Source organism: Coptis chinensis, chromosome 3 (genome assembly GCF_015680905.1).
Source record: "Coptis chinensis isolate HL-2020 chromosome 3, ASM1568090v1, whole genome shotgun sequence".
Taxonomy (NCBI): Eukaryota; Viridiplantae; Streptophyta; class Magnoliopsida; order Ranunculales; family Ranunculaceae; genus Coptis; species Coptis chinensis.
In genome coordinates, this window is record NC_141458.1 from 83,316,627 (window position 1) to 83,344,354 (window position 27,728).

The 27,728-nt window shown below is 37.6% G+C and overlaps 2 protein-coding genes across 11 annotated transcripts; both read left to right on the plus strand.

Moving 5' to 3' along the window:
- Positions 1 to 1,569: 1,569 nt before the first annotated feature.
- LOC147511159 (D-aminoacid aminotransferase-like PLP-dependent enzymes superfamily protein) lies at positions 1,570 to 8,426 on the plus strand. 10 transcript variants are annotated; one of them, XM_086602921.1, is made up of 8 exons: positions 1,570 to 2,301; positions 2,378 to 2,855; positions 2,972 to 3,089; positions 4,898 to 5,019; positions 5,796 to 5,881; positions 7,516 to 7,625; positions 7,721 to 7,753; positions 8,023 to 8,426. In XM_086602921.1, the coding sequence occupies exons 1-8, from the start codon at positions 2,205 to 2,207 to the stop codon at positions 8,077 to 8,079; spliced, it is 1,101 nt and encodes a 366-aa protein (XP_086459047.1). In that variant the 5' UTR covers positions 1,570 to 2,204; the 3' UTR covers positions 8,080 to 8,426. The 10 variants fall into 10 exon arrangements, 8 of the variants coding, with proteins under 8 accessions (XP_086459047.1, XP_086459048.1, XP_086459049.1 ...); XM_086602922.1 differs by having other exon boundaries at positions 8,091 to 8,426; XM_086602923.1 differs by having other exon boundaries at positions 1,576 to 2,301; positions 5,796 to 5,839.
- A 4,320-nt stretch (positions 8,427 to 12,746) lies between these two features.
- On the plus strand, positions 12,747 to 13,403 carry LOC147511160 (protein FAR1-RELATED SEQUENCE 5-like). The gene has a single exon (XM_086598376.1). It carries the CDS (start codon positions 12,747 to 12,749, stop codon positions 13,401 to 13,403), a length of 657 nt encoding a protein of 218 aa, XP_086454502.1.
- The last annotated feature ends 14,325 nt before the right edge of the window (positions 13,404 to 27,728 follow it).

Genomic DNA, 27,728 nt, shown 5'->3' on the forward strand with positions numbered 1-27,728 from the left:
AATTTTACGTTGGTGGGGGCAGTTGTGTCAATTTAAGTTAAGTTATTTGACCTAAAAGTTAACAGTCAAACCAAGTTGACCGTGGGGAACTCCTCTACAGTAAATGTGAAGCAAAGCACATCTAATGAAGTTTACAGTGTAGGAACTATCGCCTACCATTAAACTGTAGCAAATTACTACCTTACTGACCCAAAAACCCAATATTATTCGATACTAGTATTTGCCTGGCGTGCATGGCACGGATATCTGCGGCCTTTTTGCTTCTAACGTGAATTCCCCTCAGAGACGGCACGGATCATACACGCCTTTGGCGCCCCTAACGCGCATCCGCCCCGCATCACAAAGATACGCCAAGCCCGGCACCCGATCCGCCCGATGCGACACATAAACATATGCCTTCGTCTTTGGCACCCCCGACGCGCATCCGCCCCCGGTACGGCACATATACATATGCCTTCGTCTTCGGCACCCCCGACGTACATCCCTCCGGTACGGCATAGATACGCGTGCTTTCGGGACATCCACGCCCCCTTCCTCTACTCATGTTTCCAGAGCCCAACATCCCATAAAAATTTAGCCCAAAAATAGTCCACATTTTTTTTGGGTGGGGTGGGTGAGATGAGAATTTTTTTAAAACTCACCCCAAAAAAATTGTTAAATCACCCAAAAAAACAATCTAGTGGCTATGGTGAGGGAGTGGCATGACCAAATATCACCTTATGAGGTGGAATTTGTCATCCCACTCCTATCTTCTTTGCTAGATAAAAAGATCACCGAAATCATTAATTATGTGAAACCTACAGGTAATACACCGAAGTTGGGGCCTTACAACAGATAATGCACCACTTTCACTCAGAATAATCTACTTTGGCGGACAACCTTGATACTGCCAAACTAAGTAGGTGACTTGCTTTGTTAGACCACTCCCCTCCAAAAGTCCAAAGTCACTCTAGAGGTTTGCTAAGTACACATGATGAGTTGCTTAAACTGCATAATTATAATCCAGAAACAGTGACATAAATCCATATTACAACAGAAATCATCTATGCCAGGACTGTATGTAATTTGCTATTGGTATCATAGTACAAAATATCAGGATATGGGTATTTATCGATATTCAATTTCTGGATATGTATCGTGGATATATCCCTCTCTTTGGGGATATTTGACATTGTTTCACATGCAAATATTGTGGATATATCCAAAATATCGAAAAATATTGTGGATATTGTAGATATTTCTTGATATATCATGATACATTATTTATATTTATTTGAAATATAATGATAAATATTAAATAAAATTATTATATACACAAAATATTTCCAAATATCTCCAAATATCACAAATATCACAAATATCGTTGAAATATCACTGATATTTACAGTCGTATATATCTCTGAACATATCGTGATATTTATATATTTTTTTCTGGAATATGAATAGATATCTCTAAATATCGGGATATATCGGGATATTTTGTACTATTACTGGTATTGCCATCAGCTCTTTTCAGTTCATCAAACGCCCTCAAAATCTTAGCAATAAACGCAAGTGGCAAACAAGTCCTCGATCATAGGATTGAATAATTCCTCAAAATTTGAAAGAACCTCAGTGACCAAATTTTAAAAACAAACTAAGATTCTACGTGCTTCTCTACCAAAAAAATTTCTTTAAAATTAGCCGTGTCTGCACATACGCTCCATCTATTCACAACTCAAAGAACGGAAACCAAATTTACATTTATATATTTGTTCACAGAAACCTGATCCTGAGCATCCTCGTATTGCCCAATATCATAAACATGTTAGGGTTACAAGGTTTAGGAGTTGAGAAAACAAGAGAATAACTTGGATACACAATTACGAACTTGAGAGATCCTCCGTGGTGAGACGAAAGAGAATTTCCAGAGTTATTTCATTGGGTAGGCCGTCGAAATAATTATGACGACCCAATCCTATTAATCAACAATAAATATAGATATTGTTGCCATTTGAAAACAATAAATATAGATATTGTACAATAATTTATTCATCTCTTACTATTAATCAACAACAAAACTTACTTACCTAGAGATCCAAAATACCCCCAACAACAACTCCTCAAATCAGATGAAGTGGCCCTTTTAAAATTACTTAAACTTGGGGTCTCAGAAGTCAGAACAACACTTTGCAGTTTATTACTAGTTCCTTTTGGAGGAGGAGATGTCGTCATCGAGTTGTGTCAGGTTTCTGGTGATTAATGGTGACGTCATACAAACTCAAGTTCCTCAAGTTTCTACATTTCTAGAAACTAATCCAGGTAAACAACAACCTCTCAAACAAATACAATTTAATTCTCTTACTTATTATTTTTATATATTAATTATCTTCATCAGGTGCTTATACGACTACCAGAACACACAATGCCGCTTCTTGTATCTTGTTTTGGGACAGACATATGCGCAGAATAGCTCAGTCTGCTACTATTTTGGCAAACTCCAGACCCGAATTCTTTTTCGGCCTGTCCAAATCTTGCCCATTTAATTCCTTTTTCGCCTCATCTTCCTCGTGGGAATCGGTTATGCGGCCACTTGTTAGTGATGCATTGAGAAAAGTAATGACGATTTCGATGAATAAAAGAGGTGGTGGAGAGGAATTAGCTATTACAAGTCTTGTGAGTGGGAATGTAAGCAATTTGGATTCTATTGTTGAGGGTGATACGGAAGAAACAAGGATTTCTAAGGCTATCAATGTTTGTGTGCATGTTGGTACTTATGTTCCACTCGTTTTTGGTGTTAAAGAAAATGGTGCTCGTTTAGCTGTTGTAGGTCATGGGAGGGAAGTCGCCAGGGCAAAGTTCTCTGAATGGGTAACGTGAGTGTTTCTCTCTGTTACACTTTTCTTTTGTTTCCTTTTTTTTTTTTGATTGGCATCTTTTGATTCCTTTAAGTGTGTTGATGTATTTATTTACTTTCTTTGTTGTTAGGCAGTATGAGAAAGAGTTTAGAAAAACTAAGACCTCCGTTAACAAATGAGCTCTTGCTGTCAAATGATGGTGATCAGATACTTGAAGGCTGTCTGACAAATTTCTTTGCTGTCTGCTGCAAGGTGAGTGTTTTTACTTAATCCTGCAAAACTTAGTTTTCTTTGCTTGGCTTGTTTGAATGTAGGTTATTTGAGTTGGAGAACTGTTTTGATTTCACCTTGTAAATGCATTGGGTCAATACATGATTCATCCCTTATAAAACACGGCACAACCTCTTTCTCCTTAGTTCTGTTAGGTTTAATTATTATTAGGGTTTTCCAGTTGTTGAATTCGGGTACCATATCACCCTTGTTGGAGTTTACTGTCTAGGGAATCAATCTCCATTGGGACCAAGGTTCAAAATGAGAATTGGTGATATATCAGCTTCCTCAAAACTCAATATCTGTTCACATATATATTCAGTATAGAGGGTAATTAAGTTAAAAACCCTAAAAGATCGCTTCCGTCTTATGCATGTGTACCAAAGACCACTAGTGGATGATGAATCAATTGTAGCTCAGATATTTTGGACCATGGAATGACCCACCTTGCCCTAGACCCATTCTCAACTTCCCTGACCGAGTCCTTTGGGGTTCAAGAGCTCCTTCTGAAGTTCTTATTTTTGTGTGGTGTGCATATTTTTGTTGAGTTCTAATCATAAAATGTGAGAAATGGCATTTTAACGAAGCCAATGTTAATTTTTGTCCTTTGTGTTGTTCTGATGGCAAGTTTGTGGATCATAACCTTGTCAGTTACCTCACTCGTGGAAGGTCTGGAGTACTTACATAGAGTTGTTAGGGGTGTATTGGATGAGTCCAGGTGTAGCTACCAGCGGCATGGATCTTGATTCTCGAGAGTTGAGAGTACACTCAAGTGGTGGTCATTGTACTTGGCATACGATTCTTTTTTCAATCTTGAGGGGACTGGGGTTTGTAGTTGGAGAGGAATAGGATTTTGTCTGTTTGTTATTTAAATTTATCAGACTGTTGTTATTGTGGATTTCGTCCTCGTCAATGTTGGATACTAGCTATTGAGGTGATGTTTTATAGTCTGTATACTTGGTAGATACGCTTATTAACTATGGTTTGTGCAGTATATTGTTTTTTCACTATTGCTAGTTGTCTACTGCTCCGTGTGGTTTCTTATATTAATATAGTTTTGTTTTGCTCGGTATTTTACTTCAAGCATCTTATTAGAATATATCATGTTATTGATAGAATCACGTTACAGTAGAGCGCTTAATGATTAACTTTTCGAAGAAGTTGAATCATATTAGAGGAGGATATTATTATGCCGGGCAGGGTTCGAATCTAGGAGGGTTTGGGCAGGGATGCACCCCCTCCGAACAAAATAAAAAATAAAACAAAATAGTAGTGAAGTTGTGTTTCCAATTTTATTTTAACAATTACCCACCCTTATCGGGACTACTGGATCCACCCCCTATGCGGGGGGTTCTTATCTTCTTATTATTTTGGTTGAAGGTGCAAGATGAGACGTGAGACATACCTTAGTACTTTGTATCTAGATGGACCGTTTCATGTGTTACTTACACTGTTTTCACTTTATTTTTTATAGCTGGGTGTTCCTGTGTTTATGTGTTCTTTAGACCTCGTACTACTAGGACATGTCATCGTACTTCATCTTTTAAATTGGATATGCTAAAGTACTACATCGTACTGATCAAAGAGAGAATGTCTTTCATAAATGATACTATCTACAACAACTATTCATCTAAGCAGACTAGACACTGAAGTTTGGAATCACGTCATGCTTTGAGTTAAAATGAAGCACATTCTTGGCTCTTTTACTTTTTACTCTTTTGTTCCAACAAAAACAAAAAAGGGAGAATTACAACGATATTCTTCATGGAAATTTTAAAACTTATGTACAGGAGAAAACTGATGTCACGGAGCAATATCTTTCTGATTCAAAAAGTGGGTATTCTTTTGAAGTTCAGACAGCGCCTCTTAGTGATGGTGTCCTTCCAGGTGTGATACGCCAGCTAGTCATTGAGTAAGTCTATCTCTTTGAAGCCCTTTCATGAAGCTCTTATTTTTATTTTATTTTTTGATTGGTAAAATAGAGGTTTTATATTTATACAAAAAAAGAATTTAGGATGAGATACCCTATTACAAGGCATGAAAACGAAACAATGAAAGAAAAAACAACAAAGAGAATACAAGAAAACTGACTAATCACAACATGCGAAGCAAAGACTGCCAACAGAACACAAACATTCCAAAAGGTGTATCCCTCCATTTCTCCCAAACCTTTGACCAGAGAAAGATTAAGACTTATATTGAGATGATGACCTCCTCTACTGACAACACTCTATCCTCGAGTTGTCTCATGTTTCTCCTCCTCCAAAGTCCCCACATAATCACACATGGATGTTCCACATCTTGCAACTCTTTGAGGAATGCACCCTTATTACCCAAGCACCTAATAGATCTTTCCGCGACTGGGGAGTAACCCAAACAACACCCGACTGGCGGACAAAATAAGTCCAAACCTTTCTTGAAGCTCTCCACCATTAGTTGCATACCCTGAGAAAAAGTTGGGGCCTACAAGCAAACAGCCTAAGCCCCCCTCCTTTTTTTTTCCATGCACTTGGAGTCTTGGACCATCAGTGCACTAGTTTCAGCTTCTCTTCACAGAGCAGGAAAATGGGGTCATTGCTTGCTTTGTGAAGTGTTCTTCGGAAAACCAATATTGAAACCATAACTAAGAAAAAATATCACTACTTGTGCACTTCCGTCTTATTAGTTTCAGATTTTGATTTCTTACAGGGTGTGCCAGAGTAGAGGAATCCCATTTCGAGAAGTTGCACCATGTTGGTCACAGCGTAAATTATGGAATGAGGCTTTTATTACAAGTGAACTTAAATCTCTTCACCTCTTTGCATTTTCTTTTTCCATAAGTTAAGGGATCACCCCCAAAAAAAAAAAAAAAAAAAAAACAGCTGCTTAAGTGCTTGACCAATGCAGATAGAACATGCCCCCGCCCCACCTAAAAATATAGTTTCCTACGTGACTCTGTTGTGACTGAGTGATGAATATAGTTATTCAACACAACCTTAGTCATATTAGGTGCAGTCTGCTAGCACAGACCAGTCCATCTGCAGGATATGGTTGGACTTGTAAATTTTTGAAGAAATATCACTTTGACTTCTTTTATAAGGAAAACTTAGAGGAATCACTTGACGTTAGAAAGGAATTGCATAATATCTAGGTATGATATCTGTGTTCAGAATTTCACAACATCTATGTTCAGAACTTTGTAAAATGAGGTTACATGATCTGTCAGGGTGGCAAAAATTTACAGGAATTACTTGACGTTAGAAAGGAATTTCTGAATATCTGTGTACCTGAGTGGGATAAAGAAAGAAGAAGCAGTAGATAAGATTAGCTGAAACCTATGTGTATAAGATTGGTCTCACGTAAAGTATGTTATGTACTAGTAGCTTTGTGCAATTATATGATGATAACTGGGTTAGTGTGTTCATTAGGGTCCATTTTTTCGAAGTACTAGTAGCTTTGAAGTTTGTGTTCTTTAGGGTCCATTTTTCGACAGCTTTGTTCAAACCTAGGTTACATGGACATGCCATATTTTGAAAAAAATCCGTGTTGGATACGTATCCACGTGTCCGTGTCGGACACATATTGCATGTAATTTATCTTGAATTTTGATATTTTGCCGTGTCCGGCAAATCTTATCCGTGTCCGATACAGAGTGTCAATGTAACCTAGGTTCAAACATTTTGCATTCGTGTGCCCAAATATGTTGCACAAAGTGCACGTTGCAGGAGTCCAAGGATAATCATAACCATTAGGGACTATTTTTCTATTTCCAGCACCAAACTTATGAAACTGAGGGAATTTTGACTACGCATTCACTTCGACACATTATCGTCGCGAAAGTCAAGTCTTTGCTTCTTGGAGATAGCTAGATCAAAACATTGGCTTCCCACAGTGCTTGTCACAAAGCTAAGTCCTTTGAGGCTGCTTTGATAAGTCTACAATCTTTATCCAAATTGGTATTGTAAAGGGCCAGTTGTTGAAGATAACTGTTATAACAACGTTAATTTCTTTTAAGGGATAAGAACTGTTATACGAACATGGGTTTGAGCTAACTGTTATAAATACCTGGGTTTTGTTTAAAGTTGTAAGGAATAAGAGCTGTTATAGCAAAATGGGCTTGAGTTAATTGTTAAGTTTCCTTAAGGAAAGTAGGCCTAATTTAATATTACTTACATACTGCATATTTTTTCCTCCAAAGTTGAGCAGGGGTCCATGCCCCATATATAGTCCGTCCCTGCTCTTCAATTCCATTTCCATTGTAACATATCAAACAAATGGACCCTGAGAAAAATTGAAGGAAGGTTAGAAGGTATGGTATTCTTCTTAATTTCTTGGTCGATATACTTTATTGTGTAAAAGAATACTGATAACTTTTTTGGAAAACAGAAGCGTTACTTTTTAGTACCTTAATTTCTTTAAAACATTGCAGATAGCTTGAGAGTTGTACAACATGTGGAAAAAATTCAAGTTCCCAGTTCATGGGAACTGATAGAAATGAAAACCTGGAAGGAGGTGAACTGGGAGGAGATATGTTTTAAGGTATGTATATTTCTTTCTTTCTATCTCACTTGCAAACTGGAGGAGCTTGGAATACAATAACTAGTCTTTTTTCTTATGATTTCCTTGAATTTCAGGAGTGCCCCGGGGTCATCACTTCAGAAATACAGGTAAATAAATCAGTACTTCGACATTAAGATTTCCCTTTGTGATTACTGAGACCACCATATGAAAGAAAGTTTTTGGTTGTGCACGTTCTGTCAGAACCAATTATGTTGAATTTGTTAGCTTTACTTTTTCTAGAATTTCATGTTTTATTTTTTCTTTCGGTTTGCTCCAATGAACAGCCTATTGGCAGTTTGGCTCAAGAGCAATATAAATGATCATGTCTGCATTTTGTATGTTATCATGAGCTTTAATTTAAACATGTTATATACAGAAAGAGATAGGCAGGAGAGCAGACCTTGAAGGATATCCAATAAGTAATTTTACATGACATTTAAACAGCTCTGGATGGCACCATTGGTTTGACCTACAACAGCTTAAACAGTTCAGAACTGAAGCACACACATATGGGGAGGACAGATCTTTAAGGGTACGAGGATCATGAGCCACCCAGTGGTTTTGCCACCTCTTACTGTGGTGGTGAACAGATAGTAATCATATTTTGATTCGGACTATGCGTGTTTATGTATTTTATAGGAATTAATATGGCTTGATTATACATGTTATGCAACAAGCTGTTTAGTTATATTCTTGCAGGGTTGCAGTTTTCTTCAAGTTTGTATTTAGTCGTAAACATGTACGTTTCAGAAGAGCTCTAAAATCTTTCTATCCCTGAAAGCTGTCATTGTTCCAAATCTTTGATTCCGCACTGCTACTAGGGACTCTCGGTCAATCAAGGAGTACAAGTATGCAAACCATGTTGCGCATTGGTTTTTTTTTTCTAAAGTTCCGTCGCTCGAGTTCGATAGTTAACGTGATTTTTTTGGATTCTAATTGTAATTGGTAATTGGTAATTATGTAGGAAAGGCTCATTTATTTTTTTAATAAGAAATAATTATGTTATTTAAGTGACATTAGAAAGGTTTTTCTAAATTATTAATAAAAGAGAGCTTGTTCTAATATTAATGAGGGAAATTGAGAATAATTATATAATTTAAGTGATATTAGGGAGGTTTTTCTAAATTATTAATAAATAGGGGATTTGTTCTAATTTTTGTAAAGAAGGTGTTTTGAAATTGAGGGGGAGATTACAAATTGCCTATTCGACCGTGGAGAGGGGTTCCTAAATACCAGTCTATCATATAGTGTAGAGAAGTGTACAAGATGTTTGAGACTACGATGTGGCTGCCAAGCAAATGGTGTATGTTTCAATATTTCCTTTTCCTTATGGGGGATAGAAGCAGTTACAATTTTCGACTCTTCTTATAAACGAAGCAATAGTGAAGAGAAAAATCCAATTCGTGTTATCTTAGAGCATCTTTAGGAGTGATATCAATCTAGCACTAATTTGGTGTTTTTTCAACTTCAGGAGAGCTATATATTGATGAAAAAACCAAAAAAACACCAAACCAAATACCAAATCGGCCAATATTTGGTTCCAGGTTTGATGTTGTATCAAATCTCACGCGGTTTTTCCAACATTGCGTGGGCTTGGGCTGCTAAATGGACTTTTTTGCAGTTTTGGCAAAACCGCGTGGGCTTGGGCTTCTATAGGGGCGGTGTTGGCAAAATCGCGTGCGCTTTTTATGAAAATTAGAACTGTGGTGCATAGAACTTAAAAAATTATGAGTTTTGCATAGAAGTTAAGAAATTAATAATTGTGCAATTGAAGAAATTAAAAATTGTGATTCAAAATCGAAAAAATTAAAGAAATTAAAAACCTATGATTATGATTATGCAGTCTAAAATCTATGATTATGATATAATCATATAATATCCAAAATTATCCAAAACCTATTATATTACATCAAATTTATTTAGCTCTCTTCTTACGCCCCTTACCACTCGATCCCTCTCCTCTCTCTATTTGGATATTCCTAAGTTGCTCCTCTAAGTTCCTAACTACCTCAGCCTCAAATTGTGAATCAAGATCTGCACGAAGGTTAACTACCTCAGCCTGAAGTTCCTCATATCCCTGATATTGTTGCGTGTACATCTCTGAATATTCTCGTGACGCGTTTTCGAAGTCTCGTCATACGCACGATTGGGATTGCTGATATGTCTGAGAATATGCCTCTTCCCTTTCTTGGCTATAATGACTGCATTCCTCATCCCATCAAACATACAAATCTGGTTCTCATATCTTTCTCAAATCTCAGCTTGAAAATCCAAGAAAATACATTGTGAGTACATATTATATATATAATTAATAAGAAAAATAAAATAACTAAACTCACCGTGGTATATTGATCAATCTGCGGCTCTAACTTATGGCAACGAGCACGAGGCACCTCAGGAATGGAAATGTAAGTAACCTCCCCATCAGGTCCACACAATAAAAAACATCCGAGGATTACCGCGGATTACGGTGAGAATTTGATGATATGCATTTAGAGGTTGTGGGTTGTAAACAGGATGTGGCGGATGAGGAATACGTAGCTCACGTCTCATCCCTTCCAGGCCTACAAACTCGAAATTGCTAGCCCGACCAACAGGGGGCAACAACGGACCCAGGGAGACATGGTTCCACCATCTATAATACTGATCAGCAGTCTGCTCAACAACAAAAGAAGACGCATCTGGCCAAGGACCACCACTGGCATGAACTTCATGAACTTGAGTAATATCCCACGACTTCGCATCACTAACATCTAGCATGGGAGCACATGGAACTCCATAACGTCCAGTCATCTGCCTCTAACATCTGTCGCCATAGTACCAAACCATACAATCACGTCGCAGAAAACAACTCGCGGACGGACAACACACAAGCATCTTTGCCTAACCGATCGTCAAAGACGAGAGACAAACGCCAAGGTCTCCACTCAATAGATGACAATGATCTAATATCAATCTGAGCACGAGCCATACATACATTATTTCTAATTTGCCCCCTGTTACCAGTCAAGTGAGGTCCTGACCAACTACCAAATCTAGGGCGAGTATTAGCAATCATGTCTATGTTAGGACAAAGAGTTCGAAAGTACTCATAAAACCAAATCTCTAAAAGTCCCGCGGAATCCTCAGAATCGAGGATTTCTACTTTCGAATGTCTGTGAAGCTTTATATAACGCCGCTATTAATGTGGCATATACTGAGCTACCCAGGTCATAATCTCTTATAGCATGCAAATCAGATACATAAGCATAATATCTCGATTAAATCAGAGAATGACCATTGGGAAACGTAACATGCCCAATCAAAACATCAAAAAAGCCCTAACATATACATCAGCACCCTCACTACCAGGTAGAACAGTCAAAGCTAACTCCGCTCGTGTATCAGGATCTAAGAGGGGGTCCATATATGCAGTCTTAATATGAGATAGCTTAATACTAGAATAATCATAAGCATCCGCACCCAAACGAGGAAAACTCATAAGCATACTATCCATATTCTCATAATTTGTATGAAAAGGTATCGGTTGGCCTATACCGATACTCAACCCAGAAATCATAGTGAAGTCTAGTGGTGTGAACCCTAACTCCGCACAAGGGAAATGAAATGTATGAGTTATACTCCACTATCTTTCTACTAAAGCTATGACCATTGCCCAATCAGCCTTCTCATAATCTACATCAACCAAAAGACCCAAAGGTGTATACAAAATACTATCTCTAATATGTACAAACTCATCCAAACTCTTAATAACCTTCCACCACTCTCTAACACCATGTAAAGCCGATCTAACTCGGTAGTCAATAACATGCTGATATTATGGAAAAAAATTATGCGTATAAGATAAATAATTAATTGGTCCAACTCAATTAATTAATATTTAAAATATTTAATCAAAACTAATTAATTACATGAGTATTAGCCACTGTACTCAACACGTGTTTTGTATCACGTGTAGAAGACACAACTTCCATATCAAGTGCTTCTCCAGGTGCAAATTGCTAATCAAAGTCGTTCATCTGATACTCCAGTACATACAGATGTCTATCAGTCGGCGCGACATCCTCGGATTCTTCTCTCCCACCGTATTGTACTTCCTCGGGTGCTTCTCCCCCCATCACCAATGTCATGTGTGTACTGTCAATCATCACCGTCGAAAGGTTCAAAAGGATCCATATAAAATTTCAAGAGTTTAGGTAGGTTTTTGTTTTTTTTTCAACTAAGGATAGGGTTTTATAATTGTGAGAATAGGTAAAAGTGACTGAACCGCACGACTTTGGAGCTATTTATATAGAAGTAGCATGCGGTGTTCTGAAAACCGTGTAGGCTTGGGCCTCTCAGTTGGGCTTTAGTGGCGCGGTTTTGGCAAAACCGTATAGTTACTTGGTGAAATTTTGATATTGCTCCAAAAATTACTTGGTGTTTTTTTGGTTTGGTATTATTGGTTTGGGGGTGTCTTCAGTGCGCGTGATGTATGGCTACCCACAATTCCTGACCACATATTTTCCAACCCGTAACCGAAGTGCCCACCTAAGGGTAGCGTTGGCATTTCACATATTTTCATTCATCCCCAATTTATCGTATTTTCTATTCTTCTCAATTAGATTGCTCGCCCAAATCTTCTCACCCCTTTCACCTCTTCTTAAATTCATGGTCAATCATTTACTTCTTTCACTATCTAAAGTTTACAGCAAGGAAGTAGAGCAAAAAAGAGTGACAAAGAACCAACAACACTACACGCGGGTTGAATACGCTCGAACATTGAGGTTAGTTTATCATCCAATCAATTCAAGTCGATTTAATCTTTCCTCTTCTCTTTAAGGTACATTAGAATTTTTCATATTTAGGTCGTTTTGTACTAAAAAAAAGTTTTCTTTATTTAGGTAGCGCTCCTATGACGAATCGAATAAGGCTCGATGATGATGAAGAGTTTCTTAGAAGTCTATGTTTCGAAAGTTTTGGGTATGATGAAAGTGATTCTCTGGATGTGGAATCAACTGTTTTCCTGATGGAGAATGAAAATATTGACAGTAGTGATAGCGATCTTTGAAGTCCGATACATATAGGGCTTATATAGAAGACAAAGCAACATTTTTATCTATGCAGTTCAAGACCTCGGACGAGGCCTACACTATTTATAATGAGTATGCCAAATCAGTTGGCTTTAGTGTTCGTAAGGATGTTTATAGAATTCATCCAAATGGAGTTGCTATTAAGCGGAGATTTGTGTGTTCATCCCAAGGTCAACGACATGCAGATAAACTCCAATCGATGACACCCAAAAGAACACCCAGACAGGCCACTAGGTTCAATTGTAAAGCCTGCATTGTTGTTGTTTTTGATTCTGAAGCAAAGTTTTGGATTGTGAAAGAGTTTATTGGGGAACACACACATCCACTTGTACGGTATCCGAGTTCAATGTTTCTTCGGTCACATAGAAATATGAGTCTAGAAGCGTTGGAATTTGCTACGTGCCTAAATGATGTTAGTGTTCGTAAATGCCAAGTGATGGGTCACTATGCATATATAGCTGGAGGTTTCCTTAATGTTGGTTTTACGAAAACAGACTTGTATAACAAAATGGGAAAAGAGAGGAGAAGTCGCTGTATTGATGGCGACGCCAACACACTGCTTGCCAACTTAGAGGACAAGGTGAAGTTAGATCCTTTATTTCATTACAACTATGAGTTAAATGCGAGTGGGCAGTTAATTTGGGCTGTTTTGGGTGGATTCCACCTCCCACCGGATTATCAGTAGCTTTGGTGATGTGTTGTTGTTTGATTCAACGTCTGAGAGCAATCGATTACCAGATGCCAATCGTTGTGTTTTGTTTGGAATCAACAACCACTTACGCACTATAGTTTTGGTTTTGCTCGATCATAAGTGAGTGCGGCGACACTTATAAGTGGGTATTGAAATCATTTATTGACGAATGTGTGGTGAACACCCTAAATCGATCATTACCGATGGTGACGCAAATGATTCGTGAAGCTTTGAAATCTATTCTTCCAGTTCGAAACACCGGGCCGTGCTCTTGGCACGTATTGAAAAATTGCATCACCAATGTCAAAATCCCGGATTTGCAAATGAGTTCAGCTCTATTATGTTTATGAAATGTTCTCGGGAGAGTTCAAGAAAGGTGGAGACAACTAGTGGAAAAATAATGGGTTAGTCATAACTCATGGGTGGTGAAGATACGTAAGAAACGGGCGAAAGGGCGTAATCGTTATCTTCATGGTGAGTTCTTTGGCGGTTCGCGGAAGCAACCAACGCGTTGCGAAGTCTATTAACTCTGTTATAAGACATCATGTTAAGCCCCGATCGCGCTATTTGAGCTATTTGGGAAAATGGAATTGGCAGGTTGCAAATATCCGTCCACCGAGCACGAAGAAGAGGGTAAGGACTATGACGACGCCTTTCATTGGTAGCCACTTGATTGAATATGCAAAGCAAAAGCGTAATCCATCTATACTCGAAGCTGCTTTTCTTGCTTTTATGAAGCGATTCACGGGAGGAATCGATGTACACCGTAGAAGATAAACGTGATGTGGGTGACAATATTTGTGTATACACCATCACCGTCATCCGAACAGGCAAAAAACGACGAGTGTGGAATACAACCTTTTAGAGCGGGATGCTAGATGTTCATGTGGGCTATTTCACCGTTTGGATTTCCATGTAGACATATCATTTCAGTTTACAAAACACGAGGACCTTCGTGAAATACCCCCGTGAGCTTTTTTTAAGGAGATGGACACGAAGTTGCTAAATCTGTCATTCCAAATAACGATCCAAGTTTTTCTTTGCGGTCGCTTCCATTATTCGTCACAATGAGCTTATAGGGAAATGCAAGAAGATATGTTTGTGGGCCTCTCAAACGTGACCAAAAACAGTGAAGTTTTTTAAATCCATGTTATCATCTTTTTCTAGAGCTTCAAGGCAAAATCCACAAGTTCCCTTTGAAATGCCTTATATTCCACCGAAAAGTAGTACAATGGATGGCATTCCGTCTTCTAAAGGCACCGCCGAGGTAGAGATGCCTTTCACCCCACCTAAAACCGCCCATCGTCCATTTGTTAATGATCCACCACACGTAAAATCGAAGGGTAGGCCGCATAAACGTAGTAGATTGAAAGGTCAGAATGAGACAAGAAAAAAGAAGTGTGGCCACTGTGGTATCGTCGGGCACACAAGGCCCACATGTCCACTTTTGCATCCAAACGATGGGGGTAAGTTTCTTATACCGTTGCCATATTTCACTTGTCTGTTAACATTAAATAGTTACAAAAGTTTGTTGATTCTGATTTGTATTCGTCAATATCTTTCTTGTGGTGCACTGTTTTACAGGTCCAAGTGCTAAGCGCAACTATGTCGAAATTCTTTTGCAGGAGTTGCCAATGTGAGTGAGGATGATGATGGGTTAAATAGAGATACTGGATGTAAGTGATAATTTTGCGCGTTATCTTCTTTTTATAAACGCAAGAAAATGTTTCTTGTTTGTTATTTTCATGGGGTTCAAAGTAATGTTGCTTGTTTGGTGGGCGTAGTGGAAGTTGGTAATGAAGCAGGAGGATCTTGAAAGACCAAGCAATGTAGCAAGTGTCGATCTACGGAGCACACAAAGTGTAGGTGTCCTGATTTGGAAGGTATGACACAATTTTTACCGACGTAATTTTTCTAGTAGGGAGTAAACTAAACTTAGATTGTACCATTAGAGTGACTATTTTTCACCTGTTGAACTTATAGCGTTTCCCATGGATGAGGTTGGGAGGAAGGTTTCGGAGAAATTCAATGTTGGAAAGTTTTATAGTGACGACGGGAGAGTCTTTTTCCGTATTACGGATGGTTGGCGTTAGGAAAGAGGGAGTACAATCTTTGCTAAGCTTTAGAACAGCGATTGTTGCTAATCTTCTAACAAGATTTTTGTAATATCGCACAATGGTGAAGATTTCAAGATTGGCTTTTAAATTATTTTGTAGCGGTATCTATGGTGTTATTTTCTTATTTTCTTTGGTTTAATCAATGAAATAGAGCAATATTCTATACGTTATATTGACAAGCATTGTTTGTATATTCTGTTGTTTCTCCTTGGGATGTTGGGGTTGTCCCTCACCATGAGACAAGACCATCAGCAGACATATGTCAGTTCATAAATGGATCTGTTCGTTCTTACAAATGAACAGAGGAATATGCCATAAACAAGAACATAACATTCGGTATGACAAATATAGTGTCATATCTATCTTCGATTGTAGTATACTACCAAACGATATATATATTATAAAAGTGACATAACATTCGAAAGTATGACATATATAGTGTCATATCTATCAGTGAGTATCTAAAATTATATGACATAACTCCTAGGAGGTCGGAAGATCTAAAATTATTGTGAATATACTTGCTGGTTCCTCCTCGTATGATGAGGACTTGCCTGATTAGTACTAATTACAGTAATGAGATTAAGAAACCAATTCTTGATTGTAATGCGGGGAGAAAGGGACTATGAACATCTCATTATTCATAGCTACCAACTATGAACAATTCTACTTTCCGTATGTTTAGATATCGCATGCATTACTCTAACAATCAATGTTCATAGTCATGAGCTATGAATATTCTTTGTTCATACCACAATTCGACTATGAACAATGATTGTTCATAGTTCGGTAGCTATGAACAGTGATTGTTCATAGTTCGGTAGCTATGAACACTCAATGCTATGAACAATGAGTGTTCATACCACAATTGACTATGAACAATGATTGTTCATAGTCATGAGCTATGAACATTCTTTGTTCATACCACAATTGGACTATGAACATAACAGAAGGTTGGAGCGCTTGCAGAGAATATGTCATATGTTAACATAACATTCTAGTATGACAAATATAGTGTTATATCTATTTGTGATTCTTATGATATACTACCAAACGAATATATTATAAAAACTGACATAACATTCGAATATGACATATATAGTGTCATATCTATCAACATTCACATAACATTTGAGTATGACATATAGTATCATATATATCAGTGATTGTAGAACTTATGACATACTACCAATCTGTAAAAACTCATACTAGCATATATTATAAAAAGTAACATAATATTCGAGTATGACATATATCTAATTGTGATTGCTAAACTTTATGAGACCCAACGTATAAAAAACTCTTATTGACCTAGCTTATAAAAAAGTGACATAACATTTGAGTATGACATATAGTCATATATATCGATGATTGTAGCTTATGACATACTACTACCAAACGTATAAAACTCTTATTGACATACTATCCTCTTAAACAATTGTTTTATTGTACCATCCATAAAGTATGATATACTTTCGTTTATAGAACATGAGTACGATATACCATAAAGTATGATATACTACATCCTATATGAAATTTTTTTATAACATATATCCATGCTTTTACAATGCAATACCGGTAGTAGGTCACGTACTCTGTACTCTATGAAATATTAACTTATGAGTAATACTCGTCACACCCCTCGATTGTCTCTACACACGGCAAAATTTATTCAAAAAACTAGTGCTGCTCTCTCCACACCCCATTTTTGTTAATATGACCATTATAACCTTAAATAACTCTCAACTCTCTCCACACCCCATTTTTGTTAATATGACCATTATAACCTTAAATAACTCTCTCCACACCCCATTGTAATTCAAACGAGCTCTTCACCGTTCTTACTACTCCACGAACACTCCTACCACTCATGCTCTCTGAAATTTCTCCCCTCCTATGTTGTTCTCTTAGGTTAGTCTTGAGTCACCCACAAAATTGTTGTTATTCCTACCAAATTTTCACTTTAAGAATGGACTCATGTCTTTGGAAGCAACGCTCAAGATAAATTCTCCAAAATAAAATCAAAATGATAACTTTGATTAGTGTTAAAAGTGACATGGAGTCAGCTTTAACACTACTGCAATCAAATTATTATTCGATGATGAACTTTACAACAATGTTGAAATTAGCTATCCCGATATGACCGAATCATTTACAACAATTGAGGTAATAATGTAATTTGAAAGCTTGTATTTTTATTTATTTTATCAATAACTTAGCAAAAACAATTTTTTAGTCAATAGTATCTAAGATCAAGGGTTTTACGCAGGTCTTCAAGATCGTCCACTCGTTGATCCGATGGTGTTCGACGGTTGGTATGACCGCTTGGAGTTGTGGTTGTGATATCAAGGTCCGATAATTCGGGACTTGGGCGAAGACCTAGAGTTTTCTTGAGTTGCGAAAGGAGTGGAAAATTTAGACCATCCGTAAAGCGGAAAATATTGAACAAAAAAACCAAAGAATATAGGCAATCCAGTTCAAAGAAATGTGGTTGTCCATTTATGTTGAAAGGGGAATTACGAAACGAAGGTGGATGGATACTGAGTGTTATGTGTGGAACTCATAATCATACTATTGGGGAGCATCTTATAGGTCGTGCATTAAATTGGAAGGTTAAAAGCGAAGAAAAATTGATTGTTCAGATTTGTCTTTGAGTGGTGTTAAACCGCGATGAAATTTTACCCCTCACGAAACGAGAGATAACAATAATTTGTCAAACAAAAGCACTTTATACAATTATCGTCACAAGAATCGGTTGGTTCGGTTGAGTGGAAGAAACCAAATGCAAGAATTTCTAAGAAATTTAGAAGAATTTGGGTACCGCGAGTTTCATAGGGATAATCCAAAGAATGTGAATGTAGAGATTTGTTGTTTGCACATCCCCAATCAATTCATTTGGCAAAGTGTTTTCCCGAGGTCATTGTCATGGATTGCACGCATTAAAGACCGAATGTCTTCAAGATGCCATTGTTTGAAGTTGTTGGGTTCACATCCACGATGAAGACATTCTTCGTATTGCTTTTGGGTATTTGGAGATTGAGAAAGAAGGTTCTTACCTATGGGTTTTGAAGAGGTTAGTGATATTCGGACTACAAAGCTACTTACGTAAAGATAATTACGACTGATTGTGAGTTGGCACTTATGAATCACGATATCTATAGTGTTTCCTCGGTCGCACACTTCTTGTGTCGAGTTCACATCGGGAGGAACATCGAGACAAAGGCCAAAAAACATTTGAGAAATTTGTTGAGTATGAACAATTTATGTTTATGTTGAAACAGTTGATAACAGCTTCATTACTAAAGTTGAGTACTTGGAACACCTCGTTGTTTTAAACTTGAGTACGGAGATCATTATGGTGTTGTGGAATACATAGAAGACCGGTGGCTTTTCAAGTACAAAGAAAGGTTTGTCTCGGCTTGGATAGATCTCCATATGCATTTTGGTACTTGAAAGCAATAACCGAATTGAAAGTATGCATTCCTCTTTGAAGAGGCATTTGTGTTCTAGCAATAATGGTAACTTCTCACAAACTTTAATTTGATTAATAATCTCGACAAACCAAGTGACAAATTGAAAGTTCTTTTAATAGGAGCTTGAATCTCTGGGATCATCATTACAAACAAAACACATATGTGCAACTTAGAGGGTACATTTCTAGAGATGCATTGGATTTGATAGCAAAAGAGCTAATAAGGTCTGTTAGAGTTGGGACAGATGAAATTCGTTGTTGTTGTGTTTACAAGAGTATGTATGGGCTTCCTTGTGCGCATGAGTTATGTGAAATTGTTCTAATTGGTAGGAACCAAAGGCGTATCGAGCTTCAGGCCGGTGAGCTTTATCACTTGTGTTGTGACAAAAGAACACCAGCTGCCTTTACAACACAAAGTGAATGAGGGACTGATGGGTTCTAGAACAAGCTATCTTAATTCGTAATAAGAATTCAGGACTGGCGAACTAGCAAGGATATTCCTGTCATACAGTAAATGCAAAGAGATTTTTTTTTCTCTTGTGAACACAAGTCAGAGTATGTTTATGATGCTCTCTGCGTGTACTCTAAATCTGTTTTATAGCTAATTTTGGCACTTGTTTGAACTTGCATTAATTTAGTGAATTGGCAATGGAACGAGCAACCCAGAGTCCAATACACATCTTAATCTCTGACAAATGTTTCTTAATCACGTTTTGCACAAACTTTTGTTTTTCAAACATTCTCTTATAACATTTTTTATAAAGTTTGGGATATCATATGTAGCAATGACTTCATGGAGATTACAGTTATCATTAAACCCTAACTATCAATGTTCTAAACCGTCATTTTAAACATGCCTCCACGAACACGAGGAGGATCAAGCAACCAAACCCGAAAAAGAAAATGTAATGAAGTGCCACCAATTCCCATTGTTGACAACTCCTCCACTAGAAATTTCATTGCCAACCATCGTAGGCTTAGAGTAGGTTCATCTCTCTTTCATTTTGATTTAGTTATGACATTTTTCATGCTTGTCGAGTGAGCGGAGCTTGATCTTAGCGTAAGGGTATGCGGACAAAAACCAAGTTGGTTGGTTTCTGTCTCTGTCTTTAACTTCTCTCTCATTTTTTCTTCACCCCCAATACCCTTTCTCCTTCACCCAACTCTCTCTCTCCTCGCAGCTCCGATCACTCCCCACTGCCATGCAGTATACTAGTTGAATGTTCTTAGAATTTGTTGTTCTCTGCCAAAATTTTATAACTGGTCGAAATATATTTTATACCCTTATCTTATCTTCACTCTCTTATCTTATCTTCAATGCTACTCTATTGTCCTCCATACTACATAGTGGAGTTTAAGTGTTCATACTCCTAGTGGCTCAAACAGGGGGGTATCTCAAATTGACCCATGAACATTCAGTGTTCATACTCCTAGTGGACTATGAACACTGAATGTTCATACTCTTTGTGGACTATGAACATTCAGTGTTCATACCATTGAATTATGAACAGTGAATGTTCATACTCTTGTTGGACTATGAACAATGAATGTTCATACTATGGATAACTTATACATTGTCGTATATAAACTTTCTTTGTTATATAGTGTTGTGCATAGCTTATTCATTCGTCCATATAATGTCGTTATATAAGCTCTGCGAGTAGATATGACACTATAACTGTCATACTTATATGTTATGTCACTTCTTACAAAATCGACGGGTCGGTATGTCACTTACTTTAAGTGACATACTTTATAAGGTAAAACTCCAATCGTTGACATCTCACTGCATATGTCGCATGCTTCCACAATGCCATTTCTAGTTGCATATATTTGGCATAAAGTATGATATACTTTCTGTTTATAAAACTATCCTTAATTCTTATGTACTGGGTAGTAGACCACGTACTCTGTACTCTATGAAATTTTGCATAGCATGCTATACTATGTATGTTAATTAAAAGCAGATTTACAATTATTTTTACATAATACATTCGTACTGCGTTGGGTATGTACTTTGTTATGTATGACGGTATGCTATGATATTTTCCATGACATACTATACTATGTATGTTATTTATAATCACATACATTGTTATTTTTATATAGTACCTTCGTAAGGTGTTACTTATGACATACTTTCTTGGCTATGGACTATTCGGATGACATACTATCATCAACATAATGATATAGACAATTATTTGTTTATACTAATTTTTAGTGAAGCGTTTTTAATGACATACTTTACTACGTATGAGCTAGGATTTTTGGTGAACACGGTTTTACACGGCGGTAAAAGTTAAACTGTTTTTAGTGGGGAAGAAGTTGGGTTAGCATTACAAATAAGGATTGCTGGAACCATCATTATGGTTTGACTAGAAAGATGCCTAAAGAAGGTGATGCAACTGCCGTGCTTAAATATTTTATGCAGAAGAGTGCCGAGAATCCCCAGTTTTACTACGCTATTGATCTAGATCAAAATGGGACTGCAGTAAACTTTTTCTGGGTTGATGGGAGGTCTCGAGTGCAACTAGTATGAGTATTTCGGGGATGTTGTCTCTTTTGATACCACATAACGTACGAATGAATACTTGATAAGAGTCCAAAACTATAGTTTTAACCCTTTAACAGTCATACTTTTAGACCAATTATGTGAGTAATAATTAAGAGTTAACACTGATTACGTGTTTTTATGCATTTCAGGCTTCAAAGTCCAATATGTGCAGAAATGTGCCACTTTAGCGAGATAAAGGAGCAAAGGTTGGTTACTAAGGAGTTCCGTGATTAAAGGCCAAGTTTCGAGAAGACAAAGCCTTTCTAAAAGCCCGGTCAAAAGCTGAAAAGTCGACGCGGGCAGAAACAGCACACAAAGTCAGTAGAACTTCCGAAGGACATATCTTTGGACTCAGACCTCAAAATGGGGCCTACCTTATGTCAAAACGACCGTCTCGGAAAGAGCTTTCCAATGGTCTAAGCCTTGACCCAATCAGAGGAGCAGAAGTGGACGGAAAGTCTGTTGAAGCCAACTGCAGCTGAAGAGGCCTTTCTGGACTGAAAGAATTGGGTTTTGGGCCTGATTCTCTGGCCCAAAACATGGCTCCAAGCCCATGCACGATTTTTGGATCTGAAAGTATAAAAACAAAAGCTTAATTCTTTGTTAAGGGTAGATTTTTAGGTTAGAAAATAAAAGTAGCTTAGAATAGAAAGTAGCCATTAAAATAGCTTCTAGATCTAGTTTTATTTAATTGTTTTTGATTAAGTGTAGTTTCAAATCCAATTATTGTATTAGATTAAACCTTGGAATCTTGTTCTTCATTTTGATTAGGTCAATAAAGTAGTATTTCTATCAACTTCGATTTTTGTCATTTCCATTTCTAGATCCAATTTCAATTCCTGTCCTTATTGCATTTTAGTCATTAAATTAGATTTCATTATTGTTTAATTAAGTAAATTTCAATTCTTTATATCATGTTTAGTTTAAATTTAATCGAAATTATTAAGTAATGATTCTCGGCTAAACCTCCATTAGAGGGGTTGAGAAGCCTTGATGAAAGCTTGATTCGATTAACGTGATTCGTCGTAATTTCCTTTCCACTCTAGAAACGTTTAGTTCACCATGAGAATGGGTTTAATCGCTCACATGCTAGTTATTAATTGGTAGAAATGCCATGTGTAATTAGGGATTAGGAAGAACCAATTGTTCTGCGGGCGCTCAATTCGGATTACTTACGATTTGTAGTTAATAGGATTAAGTCGAAGTTAAGGTGGAATCAATTCCCTCTAACTCCTTATCATCGAATCAACGTAGCATTCCCTTAGTTATTCCCATCGCCGACGACTAGTTGCATTTAGGTGGGTAGTTGCATCGTAGTCTAGTTGCCTTTTTCGTAAATCTCTCATTAGACTTTAAGTTTAGATTACTTACACGAGAAACACAAAGATGCGGAAAGACTAGAGGAGTGGAACGAATCACTCTACTCCACTATATCTCATAGACTTGAGAGTAGAATCTTTGATAAACATAGACCCATAAGATCAAGTTTAGTTTTACTTGCGTTTAGAGTTCATCGCTTTATTTCGTAGGTAAGACTATTCAATTTTATCTTTTATCAAATGGCGCCGCTGCCATCTTAGTTTCACTTTTGTATTGTTTTCGTAGTGTTAGTACTGTTCTTAAAGTCCCATTTCACCCACCCACCCTTGTTTGATTTATACTGTGGTTGTCCATTTCAGAGGTGAAAAATTCGGGTCGAATTACACCGAAGCGCGTCTTGCTTTCGCTTCCTTCGAGCCTTGAGCAGCCCCTATGTGGAGCGCCGACCATGTTAAACTCTGGAATTCTAAGATACACCGAAATGACCACGACCTATGCGAATTCGACCACTTTATCAAATTTTTTTCGATTTCGACGGTTTGATTTGAACTTTGATCTTTCATATTTTTCGTGTTCTAACCTATTATATACACCTGAACAAGCGTAAACAAGACGCTATTCATAAGAGAGCAAGGACGCTAATCGGTATTCCTTTCTTCCACACCTCGCGATCTCCTCGTTAGAGGTTTATACTAGTATATCAGAATTGTTTGGAGTGTTGACGTGTTTAGCTAAGTTGGTCTTAGCCTTGTATGAGGTTAAGGTCTGGCCGAACAAAAACACCGAACGTAAATACACAACAACATCAACAATCAAGTCTATCTAGTATACCACCCACTACACCTCTAGCTACTATTTCACACACACCACCTGATATAATGGCGGAAGAAAGAGAGACTCCTCTCTCTGACTTCTACAAAGCCTTGAGCGATAGCCCCAAATCTTTCATCGTTCTAGCAGACCCAGTGGGGGATTTCCGAATCCCTCCAAATATTTTTAATTTGTTACCCGTTTTTCATGGATTAGACCATGAAAAACCTTATCAGCACATGTGTAGGATTGAACAAGTCCTAACAACATTACACCATCCTACGGTTGGTACGGAACAAATTAAATTAAGGGTATTCCCTTTCACCTTAGCCGATAAGGGCGTCTTGGTTAACTGCCCAAAGCCTAATTAATTGGACTCATGGGCTAAACTTGTTCAAATTGTTTATGGAACATTTTTACCCACCCCTAAAGACGGATGAGATGCTTTCCAAGATCCATTTCTTTTCGACAAAATCCTCATGAATCATTTTCGTAGGCTTGGAATCGTTTCACCGATCTCCTTATAGAGTGTCCACATCATAACTTAGAGAAAGACACGTTAGTTCGTTGCCTTTTTCAAAGGACTTCTACACCACCATAAAGAAGTCCTTGACATAATGAATGGGGGTAGTTTCTTAAGCAAAGGAGCTTCGAGGCTTATAAATTTTTAGAGGACCAAACTAAAGCGAAATAACAACCGGGGGTAGTGACGATTGCTCCCTCCGCTAGTTCTTCTTCTTCAACAGCTAAAGCTACCAAGATGTTTGAGGTTAAATCAGATCCCGAGCTTAAAACTCTAATTGAATCCCTCACAAAAAGGTAGAGGCCATTTCTGTAACAAAAGCCAATCCCCGTCATGAATGTAAATTCAAATCCATGTAGTTTCTGTTGAGCCCCGAGCATCCCGACTCCCACATCCTATAGCCTATGAACAGGCTTGTTCCATTAATAGTGAACCTAACGCCCTTGGAGACAAAATCCCAACTTCGGTTGGAGAAATAACCAAAACGCGTCACCTCTCAAGGGTACAATAACCAATATGTTAGGCCTCGCATGCGGCTTTAACCAAGCCCCACTCGACAAGGATGTCGGGGAATTTTAATAATTATAACAACCAAGTGCAACCTCGACAAAGTCAAGCACAAGGTCAAAGTAGTTATAATAATTATAATGCTAGTAGAGGTATCGTTCGGTAAATAATAACTACCAAAATCCACCCATAAATAATTCACGGAAATAGTTCCATCCACACCACCCGTGACTACTACACCCACACAACCGGATCGTCTTGACACCTTCATACAAGTGAGCCAAAACTTTTCCAAACCATGGCTCAATCTAACCAATAGCTTCTACACAACCGTTAATAATTTAACCAAACAAATGGTTCAAGATAAAACCCAACCCAAAGGCGTGTTTCCGTGTCACGAAATACCTAATCCTAAAATAACAAATACAGCCTTTGAGGTAACCAATAATACTAGTAACGAGTATGAAAATGTAGGTGAGCTAAAGGCCATCACCACTCTCGGATAGAGTGGTTGATAACAAAGTAACTATGCCTATAGTTACCCCACCAAGAGCCCCTACACCTGCTATATTACTAGATACGAAATAGAAACTCAAGAGCCTACCACTTTGTAGAGGTACCGGTTATAACACAACCTAAGAAACAGAAGCCACGGTTAAACACCCGTAATACCATTGCTAAATATAGACGAAACCACCGTTTCCACAAAAATTAGCCATGTTAACTAGGGATACAAATTATGAGGAGATTAGGGATGTTTTAAGAATCTAACTATAAACCTTCCCTTCCTCAAGCTATAAAAAAGCTACCACACCATGCTAAGTTTCTTAAGGAATTGTGTACTACTAGGAGTAAGACCAATATACCAAAAGACGCCTTTTTTAATGAACAATTCCCAACTCTATCCAACATAATGGAATTGTTAAGTACAAGGACCCGGTCGCCCTATCAGTACAATGCACCTTAGGAGATTCCTATACGACGACCGTTATTAGACTTGGGGGCTAGTGTAAACTTACTCCCGCTTTTATTTGTATAGACAAATAGGTCTAGACGAGATGCAACCCACTAAAATGACGTTGCAATTAGCTGATCGGTCTATTAAGTATCCTAAGGGTGTCGCCGAAAATGTTATGGTAAAAATTCAGGATTTTTACTATCCGGCTGATTTTGTCATCCTCGATACAGAAGTCGTTAACAACTCTGTCCCGATCATCTTAGGGCGTCCTTTCCTAGCAACTGCCAATGCGCTCATTAATTGCCGTGATGGTTCAATGTCCATGTCCTTTGGCCATCTTGCTGTTGAAGTCAATGTTTTTAAAACAAAGACACAGTTACCCGATTCGTCTATGGATGGAGAGGTTAGCATGATCGAGAGCTTTCTTCGAGATTATTTCAACAACACGTTCCCTGATAATCATGTGCCCAAATTTCTTTCCTTTGGAAGATCAGACTCCAACATTTCCATTCCTACACTAGTCGATACACATATTACGGATGAGGAGGAGATAGATGATTTTCTCAAAGATATAGAGGACTATCATAGTAACGTGGATATGACTAATCTAAATGAGCAATTCGATGAGTTTCTTAGAGCAGGTGATGATTCACCCTATCAAGAACTACTTTGCAAAACATCCCTCGCGACTCCCCTCCTTCCGCCCTTTCAAAGGAATCTCGAGTTTGCACTCGATCCTGTTGTTTCTTCGGTGCTTCATAATTTGTTAAATTCACCTAGTAAACAAATACTTCAGAAGACAAAAGCATGTGACACCTTCATTTTCAGATTTGAGACAGTCCCTACCTATACTATGAATGAGTTTTGTGCTAAACCCACATCCTCATTTTTTCCATGCTTTCCCTCTACAACTTATCCATATCCACCATATTCTTCACAACCATTCACTTTTCCACACTTATTTACTAGAACACCCACTCATTCAAAAATGAAAAATAAGGTGCATGATAGGTTACATAATAGGGTTATCCGACTTCGCTTTTATTTCACTAGGTTGAGTCATAGGAAATCTTGGTGCTTGATTGTGTTTGGATATGTTTTCTGTGATATTTATTTATGGAATGATCCACAATTATTTCGGTTGTTGATATATGATAAACTGCATGTTCATACATACGTCTAGATAAAGTCTCGAGTATCTGACTATAAACGACTCAACTTTTGTGTTTGGTGCATTTCTTTTCATTTCCATATATTGGTGAGTGCACCATTAAGGTAACCGGGCCCTCCCTATGGAGTGTGTGGCTGTAAGTACCGGATCCTAAGTCCAAGTTTAAACATAATTCACGTTTTCCACTCTTGCATGTTTTCTCGGATTTTTTGAGTCATGTTTCTCTATGGGGTGAATTATGTCTTTATTGTTTATTGTTTTTTTTTAAAATTAAATATATATATATATATATATATATATATATATATATATATATATATATAAAAAAAAATAAATAAATAAGCATAGTAACCTAGGAAGTCTCGGGAATCTGACTTTAAAAGACCCACTGCTAAAAACAAATTTTCTAAGCTTCGTTGTAAAAATTTGTTTGGGGTGGGGTGTTAAATGTTTCCATACTAAATATTTATGTCCCATTAGAGTTGCTTAGGCGTTTTATTGTATTACGATTCGGGTTGACATAATCCATGAATTTAGAGTTCAAATGTTCGCATAACGTACGTCATGCACGCACTTTGAGGCGTTTTCCACTATCTTATATGTCATCCACGGTCGGAATAGAGTGTTTTATGGATCATTGGATTGGAAATTCGCTCCTGATCATTTCCATATCTCATTCGCAAAAATCGGACCGGTAACGGCGGCAATTTTGATTTGAAGTTTCGCTAAAAAATCGGAAAAATCACAAATTTCGATTTTGGGCTTAGGCCCAACCCGCCCCGACACCGGCCGATAACCAACGATCGCGATCTTCTTCTCCATCCGCCATTAACCAAGCTCCAAAACCTAAAAAAAATTCTTAAACCACTCCATCCCAACCATTAATC